The sequence below is a fragment of the Carcharhinus amblyrhynchos genome, chromosome 7 (assembly GCF_965287045.1).
Source record: "Carcharhinus amblyrhynchos chromosome 7, sCarAmb.v2.hapA, whole genome shotgun sequence".
NCBI classification, from domain to species: Eukaryota; Metazoa; Chordata; class Chondrichthyes; order Carcharhiniformes; family Carcharhinidae; genus Carcharhinus; species Carcharhinus amblyrhynchos.
Window position 1 is genome coordinate 57,759,796 of NC_137330.1, and position 13,093 is coordinate 57,772,888.

A 13,093-nucleotide genomic window follows, 5' to 3' on the forward strand; every position below is an offset into this window, starting at 1 on the left:
TCTTGCATACTATACAGACAAAACATACTATTCATAGAATATATTGGTGAGAAGGCAAAATGTAGTGTTACAGTCACGGCTAGGGTGTAGAGAAAGGTCAACTTAATGCAAGGTAGGTCTGTGGCCAAACGGGCCATCTAAAATGGCATTTTGTAAAGCACTCTGGGACAATTAGGCAAGAAACTAAACTGACAGGCTGCAGTTTAAAAACAGACACAAACAGACTACAACCCTGACGAGTGAATAAACAGGATATGGGTCATCTCCAGGTTGAAAGGGACTTTATAGTCACACTGGCTTGTTTCATCTCCAGGATGAAAGAGACTTTGTGTACCAGACATAAGGGCACTGTGAACCCTTATTTAGGAGGGAAGTATGTGACCTATGTGCCTCCAGCACCTACAGACATGGCCATTGGGGACACATGATGTGGAGATGCCAGCGTTGGACTGGGGTAAACACAGTAAGAAATCTGACAACACCAGGTTTAAGTCCAACCAATTGGTTGGACTTAAACCTGGTGTTGTCAGACTTCTTACTGTGTTGGGAACACACCCAGAGATTGGTGTGGTAGCTCCTGACTGGACTCTTATCGATCAGGGGGATCAAGTCCTGATGAATTGATTGGCAATAGCCAAAAGGGGCGTGAAACCAAATGGGATATAAAGGGTGCTGCACAACCAGGAATCTTTCTCTTTCTGACCCCACGAACGAGCTACAGCAATGGTGAACATCGCCAGCGACAACCAGCACGAGGAGAGCCACCACACCCAAGAAGGAAGGAAGACCAGAGCCAGAGTGACAGACCAGACCAAAGGACCAAACTACGCAGACGACTACCGAGACCAAAGAACAGATAAAGGCCAATATTTGCTTGGGTACTTGCCAGTCACGCAAAGTTAAGTCAAGGTCTTGTATTGAACTTGATCTTTAGTATTTTCCTGGAAGATAACTTATTGTTTGTCGGGTGGGTGATTATTGATTCTGTGGGTTTAAATAAATATTGGTTGTACTAACAAGACATCTACTCGTAGTTATTTGTCCACTGTATAAGGATTAAAACAGACTGTGCCGCAGGCAACAGTTCCATTCAAAAGTCTGATGGCAGCAGGGAAGAAGCTGTTCTTGAGTCAGTTGGTACGTGATGTCAGACTTTTGTATCTTGTTTCTGGCGGCAGAGTGTGTGTCTGGGGTGCAGACAGTGGGTCTTGATGTGCAATAATATTGCCTCATTTAACATTAGTGCTAACTTATATTTACAAAAAGACAAGAGGGTTCAATTTATGCTGTGAAAATATACAATTTTATTTCCTTAGCAGCTGCCAGTGAAGACTGCAGAATAATTATCTAAACAGTGCAAATAATCAGAGCAGAATATTAAATCATTTCAGCAGCTAGCTTCATCCAGTTGGCGTCTGGGTTGTACATTCTGTGATTAGGATTTGCAAACAACCTTGCTATATGATGCCATAACAACATATGTTGGACAACTTACAAGCGGCCAACATTTTAGTATGTGATTTGAGGGAGTTCTTTTTAAAATCAAAATTCCTACTTATGAAAGCCATTTAATAATTATTTGGCCAGTAATGAATAAAAACTTTATGATTTTTAAAATAAACCAAACAAGGAGTTTTGAGAATTTTTTTACACCAAATTACAAATGGTGGCTAAAGTCGCTGAACAAATGGTCGGGTATCACAGGTAACAAAATCAGAAAGGCCTTTCTGACCATAACTCTGCAGCTACTCAATTATTTGTACTTTCAGTTACAATACAGGAGAAAGAAAATCAGTAGTTTGTATGTCATTGATATATTACACAGGACATGTAAACCAATAGCAAACAGTAGCTTTCACAGAACCATAAAAAATTTACAGTACCAAAGGAGGACATTACCACCTGTCATATTTGCGTGGGCTCATGGCAAAAACAGTCCCAAACTATTCCTACTGCCCACTCTCTCCCCACAATCCTGCCATTTTGACAGAATGATCTCTGCTTTATCTACTTCATGACAAAGCACCCATCCCCTGAACAACTCCACTAAAAAGAAACATTTCTACTTTTCTCTCAACTCATTCTTTCATTCAGCATTTTGAGTTAATGACCTGTTCTTTACCGATTCCTCAAGTGAAGACAATCATCTTTTCGTAATCACTTGATCCAGACCTTTCAGAATTTTAGAAATCTCTATTAAATTTTAGTCTTCTCTAATCCAATGAAAAAATCCAAACAATCCAACCACAGATTCTCATCCTCGGTACCAATCTGGTGAATCTACACTAACGTGTGTATAAGGTGGTAGTCAAATGAATAGCGCTTTCCCATCACCAGTGCCATCTGCTTTCTTTATAGTACAATAACTATTCTATTGTACTGGGCTGTTGGTCTCCAGAGGTTAGAGCACACACCTGCAGGGGTTGATACTGTTGAACCTAAACAAGACACCTTGTGTCAAAGAAAAGATATGACCCGCTTTCTGTATTCTTTTCCACCGCTGGGTTACTGTTATGCTTCAGCATCATTAATACAAGATTTGAACTTACATCAATTTTTTGTTAATTTTAATTTAAAAGATTTCACAAATTATGGTGACTTTGTATCCTGACAAAAGGTACTTGGCATATAAAGTGAAAGACTGGAATTTTAGGCTACGTGAAAGCTTTTTGGAATAGCAATGAGGGATTAGCAATGAAGCAAAATACACTTCAGGAGATAAAGTTCTTTGAGAGGCTGCAGAGGAGGTTGACCAGAATTGTTCCAGTGAATGAGAGCTTTATTTACAAGGTTAGGTTGAAAAGGCTGGGGTTTCTCTCCTTGGAGCAAAGGAAATCGATTTCAAGGGTAAACTTGAGAGGGATGGACAAGATTATGACAGGGCTGACATAAAACAAACACTCTTCCCAGACTGTAAAGGAGCAAAGGACACAGGCTTAAGATTTTAGGCAAGAGCTGCAGGAGGTATTTTAAATAACTTTTAATTCTGAATGGCAATGACCTGGAACTCATTGATTCTGCATCAACACATTCATGGATGATGAGTTCAAAAGGAAACCAGGTGGGCAGTTGAAGAAAATAAACTTACAGGTCCACATTGACTGAATAAGGGAGAGGGATTGACTGGATGACTCCATGGGGACCTGACTTGGATTCAATGGGCTGAATCGTCTCATTCTGTTCTGCAAATGAGTGTAAAATATATTATATCTTATGAATCTATGTTATGTTGTTAAAATATGCAAAGGCTATATATACATGGGCAAAGCTGTCTGACTGTGTGTAAGAGGAAGAGTAACAATGGACCGACAGCAGTAGCTGACACGAGGAAGGTGCAATGACAAAACCTGATCATATCTCTGGTTAACTTGATGATGACTGAGCGATAGCAGGACTTTCACTTCACTAACTGTGGAGGGTTCAACAACCCAGGGAATGTGGATTACTTCTACTGGTGTGAACTAATAAGGCTTTGGTATAGCAGTGCTGAGCCGTGGCGAGACTGTGCCATGACACTGCATGTAATTATATTTCCATTCAGGGACCATTAGTTTGAGATGTATGCAGGATTGTTGGATACTGCCAAGTGAAGGTGACATATCTCCTCAATATCTCCCACCTCACCACAGGGAAGGCGGAGGGATACATTGAAAACAATTATCTCTCATTGCCAAACTGCAACAGATGGGTGGTAATAATTGATAAAACATTTGCTGGAGAATTTGAGTAGTGATTGTGAGATATGAGATTTCCGAGGCAAAGTGACTAAACAGATGGACATTAATGGACTGTTCCATTCTTGTACACTGCTAATTGTAGCTGTGGCACTGGCAGAGTCCTGGTCACCAGGAATAGTATGTGGCGTGTAGACAGATAATCAGAAACCTGAGAGGAACATTTTTCAGAAGTCAAACACAATGCAGGATAACATTTCAATTAATAGTTCACTCATCCTGGGACAGGGCAGCAAGGAGCAGAGAGGTCAATTTTATTTCCTTCCAGTTATGATTACTGGCACTAGAGCTGTAGATAGGCACAGTCCTGAATCAGTCAATCATCCTTTTTGAACCAATTTAGAGATGCCGAGGATGGATGACTTAAGATCCAAGTCATCTCCAGTGCACAGCCACCATAGCTCGAGCAGAAAGGCAACAAAATGAGGCCAGGACTCATATGTCAAGTCTTGATCTTCAATCGCATCGATGCTCCAGTTTTCTGAGTCAATCTACCCACTTTAGTGCCAATGCTTTCCTTTCTGGTGTACAGCTGCAATGCCACTGTATCACTCACCAGAAAATCCAGCTGTAATGTGGCTGTGAGTGGAAGGTGGGCTGGAGTTTTTGTGGAGGTGGGTTTGCAGGCAGATGTCCAGGGGAAGTGGAGGTGCTGACTGAGAAATATCCAAAATAATATTTTTATGCCCAACTCCATTCTTTCTTAAATATTCTTCAGTGTATTCAAAGAAGAATACCAATTATTGTAAAAGTGAAAACATCAGTGTCTGAAATTACCAGCCATCAAGGGTATTTGGTGACATAGTTTAACACAATTTACTTCTGAAAGGAAACCAACACCTTAAGAATGGCTAGACATTTCAACATTCAGTGATCAGTAAGCAATTGTGATGAACAATCAATGCAATCAACAAAAAACATGAAGCGAAACAATAGCAAAAATTTCTGTTAAATAGAGAAAACTTAACATTTTATATCAACCACAGCGTGTGGTTACTATAGAACATGTGGATATTTGAAAAACTGAAGAAAGTTTTAGTTTGAGCTGAATGAGTAACAGGCCACACAATGGCCGGTTTTTTTCTCATCTTGCAGCAAAAAAAGAACTTATTAAAAAAACTAAATGGGATACAATATTTGTATCTGCAATGTCTTGTAGTAAAGTAGAATGGAACTCCTCATCTACGTTTCACTCAAGATCGTCCGTGCTTCTGCTATAGTTTGAGCAGAACATTTCAACTGAAATCTGGCAAAATTTGTAAAAAGAATATATAATCCCTTAGATCATGTCTGTTAATCAGCTAACCCACAGTGATTTGTTTTATCCTTATCTGCTGAAGCAACCACTCAGTAGGCCAGAAGGCATCTCTTGGGCTGGCCATCACAAATTACAAACCACGACAAATTCTTGTCCACTCAGCGACCATCAAGGGGATTTTTAAGATACTGTTTCTAAAAAAAACTATTTTCTTTCCTCTCTCTCTGACCATTCTTTCCTTGGATCTCAATATTTCTCTTTCTGCACCTGATGTGACATTGAGTTCACCCATTCTAACTTAGACTTCCTTTCCGGTTCTTACACTGTTAATTCCACAATCGTTCAGTTGGAGTATTAAGTAGCACAAACGTTTGCCCTGTTCATTCGGGTCACAAACACCCTGCTTCTCTCACAATATTTTCAGTTCACACTTTCAGAAACTTGCCATGCAAAAAAAGTCCACCTAATGGCAAACACCGTTAGATGTTCTGCTACAGCAAACTATGTCCATTATCTACAAATCCACCTACAGTTATTTAAATAAACACCAGAGGGTGCAATTTAACCATTTTCATGTTATTTTTCTGATGAAGGAACAAAGATATCTTCTTACTCCTCACTAGCCTTTGTGCTTAATATGAACACTGATTTCTTTTCAGAAAGAGGATTATATATCCAAAGATTTTTGGTTTTGTTTCTACTGATAAATTCCACACATTTAAAGTTATTTTTGATCAAGGAACAACCTTCCCAGACTTGAAACTTTAGTGCCTTGAGATTTGTTTTCTGTGTACTTCTCTCAGTTCCCTAAGAGTTCATGATGGCACCCATTCAGTCTACATCAACGCAATCCATTCTCATGTTGCGAAATGTAGCCATTCTTTTTTCTTGCTCTTCCAGTAAAATAGTAGACAAATAATGTACATACAAGACACATTAACATATTCATTACTAATACATCACAATTTGAACCTATAAATTACAAAAAATTGTTTAATTTTAACTTTTCTGCCTAATTTTATTGCAAAACATTCAATTAATATGTCAGTTTTTAAAAATAAGATTTAGAAATGTATTATGGGATATAGTAGGCTACCCCCTTGACATCAAGTCCTTAAGCATTCTGTGAAGAACATTGGGACTTTTTTTTAAAATGTTGAAAGAGCTACAAAAGGGGATCACTTCCCCCCGCCCCATGTTATTTACCTTTTGTTTCAAGGTAATATTAGCCCTCAAGAGTTGTTTTCATTCAAATGGTTAAAGCTCAGAAGTAAGACTGAAAAGTTAAAACAAACAGGAAGCCTTCACACTGTCTCTTCAATATTTCTGCTGGACGCAAAGATAAAATACAATACTAAAATGCCTTAAAATGAAACAGGAACATCACTCAAAAGCATAACAGGATATTTTGGCTTTTTATGCCTCAGAAGTAGCTGTCATATCTGATTCATTCAAGAGTGATCTGGCTCTTATACACAATCAAGGTACCATTTAAAAGAAGAAATACTAATATTCTGATTGCCTGTGCTAAGGATTTTTTTAAAAAGAAAGTTCCAGTCAGTCATCATAGAGTTTAAAGTCTGCTTGTTTGAAGATGAAGCCTTTGAGGTCAGAGTGGACTGGGCTGGCCTATCCTGATTTAACTCCATACCAGCCTAAACTTACCTCATTATCATAATTACCCAAAAGTTGAGAGTTCTCTGAACTCAAGAGTCAAGCTTTGGAAAAACAAATGCAATCAACACGGCTGTGGGGGATGTTTAGAATCTGGTTCCTTGAACATGCCCCACGCACATGTCGGGTTTCTGATGCAAGATGCACATGTAAAGGCTGGCTGCAATTTTAACATAAGGCAATAAAGCTCCAAACAGTTTCTTTCAAGAATGAATCAGTAGTCATTCATTATTTTAAGGGGGGAAAAGAAACAGATCATACTAGAATCTATGATCAGCGCTCAATTAGAAATTTTGTCATGTTATTTACAAGCTTGAAACCAACTAAAACTGATACAATTGAAATGTTATGATGCCAGTGAAAAGGTTTAGGCCTCGTAACCAAGCCAATCGAAAGCAGTCTTGTCATAGAAGAACCATTTCGTGTCACTAGCATTGATACTTAATGACCCCGTCAGTGATCTAGGATCTTGAAAGCCGTCTCGCCACGTCTGCATACGCGGATTCAATTTCATTGTCTGCCGCACAGGTATTGGTAAACTCATCCCGAGCATAGGCATTCTTCAGGTATCGCCAGACTCCAGTCATTTCTGCTGGGATCTCAAAGCTCCGATACTTCTTTGCCACTACCTGATGAAACAAGAGAAGAAACATCAGCCAAAAGATTCCCCCTCCATTCTGCTTGCGCTGACGTTCACTGCGGCCGCAACATCCCGCCTTGCTGGCTGGTTTACAACAGAGAAACCCATCTAATCTTCCACCCAGCCAAAATTCTGTAACATTCCCCAAGAGAGTGTTTTGTTAGTTGCACCAGTGAACATTGTGGAATTCTACAGGGCTATTTAAACAAAAAATCCTATCCCTCAAATGTTTACCAAAGCGCAGGCGCCATTTGACGCACTTCCTACTTTATGGACCTTACAGTTCCAGTTTATTCCTTAATTAAGGATAAAAAAGATAGAATCATAGAGTCCCTACAGTGCAAGAGGCCACTCAGCCCATCGAGTCTGCGCTGACAACAATCCCTCACAGGTCCTCTCCCCATCACCTCACATATTTACTCAGCTAATTCCTCTAACCTGTGCATCCTGAGACACTAAGCAGCAATTTAGCATGGCCACGCATCTTTGGAATGTGTGAGGAAACTGGAGCATCCGGAGGAAGCCACGCAGACTCAAGAAGAATGTACAAACTCTACATTGAGAGTGACCCAACCTGGGAATCAAACCCAGGTCCCAGGAGCTGTGTGAGGCAGCAGTGTTAACCACTGTGCCACCATGCTGTGTTTGCTACTTCCATGTTCCTAGTGATGGAAATTGCTTGGGTCCTAGCCCAAAAAGATGGGCCCAAACATGTTGAGTGGAATTTTAGCCCACGTCGTGCCTGTTTTTAGGTGCAACACAGTCGTAAAGTGGGAGGTGAAGTGATTAACATCGGTTTTTGCAACCGGTGCGATTTTACAACCCCAGGATTTCTGACATGGTCAGCCTCTTTGGGACTGGGTAAGAGGTTGGTTAATTAATTTAAATGCTCAATGTAGGGTGATCAACAAGCCCAACACTCAAACAACCGGTTTCGTTTGCTTTTATGGCCTCACCGGGAGGTGCTCTCTCCAGCATGGAAAACACCTGCTCTCCGTGAAAGGGGAACAGTCATGTTGGCCTCACTGGTGGAACTGGAGGCCATTAAGGCCCCCTCAGGGAGGCTGAGTGCAAGGTGGAAGTCTCCTTGGGCACTGCCAGATTGGTAGTGCTACAATGGCATCTTACACTGCCAGCCTGGCACCTGGACAATGTCCTGTGAGCACATGGGCAATGCCCACCAGGCAGTATCCAGGGCAGGGACATTGGGGGTGAGGCCAAATGGGGGAGGGGTGGCCCACTGCCACTCAACAGCGAATGGTGGGGAGGCGGGTGTGGGGGGGTGGAGGAACAAAGGCGATTGTGGGGGGGTATTTGAGGCAGCCTGTAATAGCAGGGGCCTTACAGTGCTCTTTGTCTGTCAGACCCCTATAACTGTTAATGCACCTGTGCAGCATCAGAGATCTGCACATGCGTAATACCTCCCTCTATGACCTGCCCACAGGCTTCTGCAGCGAGCATCAGGTTCACTCAATGTTTTGCAGCCAGAGTGTGTAGGGGGGAGGGGGGGCTGAGGACGCACCCAAACAACAGATCTGGAACTGTCCCAGTTCCATACTTTCCTAGCACTTAGACAAAAGGTCATAAAATAACCCCCGTGGTGTTTCGAGGTTTACTTTTCCTGAAGCCCAGGATTTAAGAAATATTTTGGATCAAGTAAAGGAGATTAGAGGGGTGAAATTGGAATATGTCAGCAGCGCAAAATGGGCACGGAATAAACCAGCAGCTACTGTGCCTGAACGGTTTTCCACTGCAATTCACAGAATGATAGTTACAGCTCTTTCTGGATGCTTGTTCCTCTTACATGGTTTGATATTTAAAAAGCTCAGCAAAATTTCTAAGCAAATTCTAAACAAAAACTGGTGTGGTGAAAAATTGTTTCCTGATATGCCACAATCCCATTTTATGCTGCTGGAATACACCAATTTCAGCCTCCAGCTCTTGTGAGCCCTGATCTTCAGTTAAGCGTTACAACAGTTCAGTGCTGTGCATTTATCAGCACAATGCGGTGACTTCTTGGTCAATTGCTATTTTGATGTAGCCCCAGAACTAAACGAAACTGCTTTATTTAGTATTTCATACATACAAACAGACATGAAGCTGTAGAAAGGGAAAAAATGGATAAGACCATTCAGGCAGTCTCCTGCAACCCTTGCATTTCACTATAGACAGCCAAATAGGATAGTAGATAATCTTACCAGAGAAGAGGAGAATCAGAAAAACATAAGCCAATTAAGAGTGGAAAAAATAAATTGGAACATTCGTCCCCAACTCTCAAAAAAAAGAGCAAGTGAAGATTAAAAAAAAGGTACATTGGGTTGATAGTTACCTTCATAATATGAAGCTTGGGCAGAAGGTTACAATCAGCCAACGTTAGCTCATTGCCATCAAGGAATTTGCGATTGGATACGGTGACGTCGTCAACACAGTCAGCATCAATCTCTTCAGGCAGTGGACTGTTCAGGTATTCATCCAGCACTTTCAGGGCTTTGATCAGACTTCTTGCCAAAGCTGAAATTGACAGCAAGTTCTACTTTCAATACATCAGCTAATGTTACCTGGCTCACATGGTAACATTGAATGAGAACACATTGGACATCTCGCCTTGCTTTGGTCAATTTCTTTTGCCTGGGGCAAAACAAGAGCACACAGCCCCGAGTACAGCTTTTATTTTTAACGTCATGTTTTTTGATAACTCTGTGCTCATCAAATGGAAGAATTTCAACTGAAGGTCTTGTTTTTATTACTTATATGACGTGGGCAATGCAGCCAACATTTATTGCCCATCCCTAATTGCCACTGAGAAGATGGTGGTGAAAAGCCAGCTTGCTGAATAAAACAGAATGGCTTGCTAAGATAATTCAGAGGACAGTTAGGGACTCAAACACATTGGGCAAAATTCTTCGGCCTCCCAGCTGTGTGGTTCCCACAGGTGGGAGATGGCACATTGTTTGCGAGTGGCTTGGTCCCACCGCTATCAAATGGGAATTCCCACTGACGTCACCCCGTGCCAGTAGGAAATCCACGGGGGCACGGAATTTGCTGGCCATTCACGCCAGTGGGATTCTCTGGTCCTGCTGCAGTGAATGGAGATTTGGCTGAATTCTCTGTCCTTGCTGGCAGCATTGGTGGGACATAAACGGCCAGAAAATTTCAGTCTGAAGCTTTCCATAAAAAAAAATTATTCTAACAACAGTGGTGCATTCCCATTCTGGATGTTGATGAAATAGCCACATTCAAGATCTGGCATGCACTGGAAATGAAAATTGGACAGTGTACGTATGGCAGTCAATCCATTGCCTTGCATTTTGTGTCCCTGCCTCTCATCTCCAAATTATACTTCTCCCCCCTCACCCTTAGATCGTGACCTCTCGTAATTGTCCCCAATCTAGGGAAAAGCCTACCACTGTTACATAAGAACATAAGAACATAAGAAATAGGAGCAGGAGTAGGCCAACTAGCCCTTCGAGCCTGCCCCGCCATTCAATAAGATCATGGCTGATCTGTTGTGGCTCAGTTCCACATTCCCGCCCTCTCCCCATAACCCTTAATCCCCTCTCTTATCAAAAACCCATCAACCCGCGTCTTAAAAATATTTAGCGAGGCAGCCTCCACCACTTCAACGGGCAGAGAATTCCAGAGATTCACCACCCTTTGAGTGAAGAAGTTCCTCCTCAACTCTTCTAAACCACCCCCCCTTTATCTTGAGGCTGTGCCCCCTAGTCCTGCTATCCTTTCTGAGATGAGACTGAGATGAAAAGAAATTTCTTCACACAGAGCGTTGTGCATCTTTGAAATTTTCAATTTCAGGGAGTTGTGAATGCTCCATCAATAAGTATATTCAAGGCTGACATTGATTATCTCTCAGGGAATCCTGATCATACTGAATGGTGGACCAGGTTTGAGGAGCTGTATCTTCTACTCCTGCTTTTGTTCTTCTATGTTTCATCCATATAGATTTATAAACCATACAATAGTTATTATTAATTATTGTTTGATAGTGCAATATCATCATCAGTGTCAGAAAATGTTCCTAACATACAACCAGCAGTGACACCTAGGCATGATTTTCTGGCCGAGATCAATAGACCCTTCCATGATCTGCCCCTCGCCCACTATGATTCCTGTGGCGCGCAGAACAGGAAAATTCACCCCCTAATGTTATGTGCTTCATTCGATAAAGCAACTGTGAAAGGAAACACAATTTCCACATTCTATTAAGTGACATTAAGAAAATTAATGGCAGGGAATCTGACTTGACTCTAACCATTCCCCATGTCATTCAATGCATTATCATCACTGAATTCCCCACTAACAACATCCTGGGGGTTATCATTGGCTGCTGCAGTTCAGTTTCGCGTCTTAGAAATACTATGGCTACAAGAGCAGATCAGAGGCTTGTAATTTTGCAGTAATGAGTCACTCACTTCCTGACTCCCAAAAGCTTGTCTCCAAGGCTCAAGTCAGGAGTGTAACGAAATACTTTCCACTTGCCTGGATGAGTGCAGCTCCAACAACACTCAAGAAGCTTGACACCATCCAAGATGAAAACAACTTGCCCATTTGGCTCCACAGCCATCACCTTAAACATTCACTGCTTTCACCACCGATGCAGTGTCAGCAGTGGGCATCATCTGCAAGATGCAATGCAGCAACTCACCACGTTTTCTTTGACAGTGCCTTCCAAACCCCCATTCACTATCACCTAGAATGACAAAGGCAGCAGGTGCATGGAAGCATCACCACCTGCAAGATTTCCTCCAAGTCACACACCATCCTGACTTGGAAATATATCGCAGTTCCTTCACTGTCACTGGATCAAGATCTTGGAACTCCCTCCCTAGCACCTACACCACATGGACTGCAGTGGTTTAAAGTGGCAGCTTTACCACCACCTTCTCAAGGGGATGGGCAATAAATGCTAGCTTTGCCAGAGACACTCACATTCTATGTCTAGAAATTCTTTGGAGCTTCTCCTGCTCTGTCAGTTCAACACAGGGACTGCTGGATGCTCTTCAAAACGACACCCGAGCAACAAGATTATTTTTCAATGATATCCAGAGGACCAGAATTGCCCCCCCATCCTCAGTTTATAAAACACTCTGGGTTATTGGAAAACCTGAACCTGCCTCCTATCCTTACTGCCCCTGAACTTACCCACTAGTTCTTCTTTAATACCCTGTCTTATCACGTGATTACTGTTAGGGGGTTTGTACATCACCATCACAAGTAATCTCTTGCCTTTATCATTTCTCATTTTTACCCAAAATGCTTTCATATCCTGGTCTCCTGAACTTACGTTCTCTCTCTCTATTGTGCTAATATTGTCTTTACTCAACAAAACCACCCCAGTACCGTTTCTTAACTTCCTATTCTTCCTGAAAGTTGCATAACGCTCAATATTGAGGGTCCAATCTCAGCCATCCTGCTATTTTTCTGTAATGGTTATCAGTGTACTTATTAAGCTCTATTTGCGCTATCTGTTCATCTGTTTTGTTTTGAATACTACCTGTTTAAAATACAGAGCCTTAATTTTGTCCTTTGGTAATTTTTGTAATTTTTGATTTTATCAGCAGATTTATCCAGTTTTTCAGCTCCCTGTCCCTTCCAATCACATTCTGCTTATCATTTTCCATAATTATACCCTCCTCTCTCCCCTTAATTTAACATATCTGCCCACATTTGATTCCTTGAAACCATCTCTACTTCCCTTGTTATGTAGCTCACCAGAACACTGGGCACAATAGTCCAGGTGTAGATTGTCCCAGTGGTAGAGCTCCCACCTTC

At 41.6% G+C, this 13,093-nt stretch overlaps 1 protein-coding gene and 1 long non-coding RNA gene across 5 annotated transcripts in view; one reads left to right on the forward strand and one right to left on the reverse strand.

The window, feature by feature from the left end:
- LOC145344972 (uncharacterized) overlaps positions 1-13,093 on the forward strand; it is an 86,873-nt gene that overhangs the window by 30,359 nt on the left and 43,421 nt on the right. The window lies entirely within an intron of this gene.
- Positions 1,281-13,093, reverse strand: part of LOC145344971 (chloride intracellular channel protein 5-like) — a 115,664-nt gene continuing 103,851 nt past the window's right edge. For both annotated transcript variants that reach the window (XM_080192380.1, XM_080192381.1), the window contains exons 5-6: positions 9,636-9,817; positions 1,281-7,295 (exon numbers count right to left, since the gene is read on the reverse strand). In XM_080192380.1, the coding sequence (XP_080048506.1) occupies positions 7,128-7,295; positions 9,636-9,817 (350 nt within the window). In that variant the 3' untranslated portion in view covers positions 1,281-7,127. The remainder of the gene's footprint in view (positions 7,296-9,635; positions 9,818-13,093) is intronic.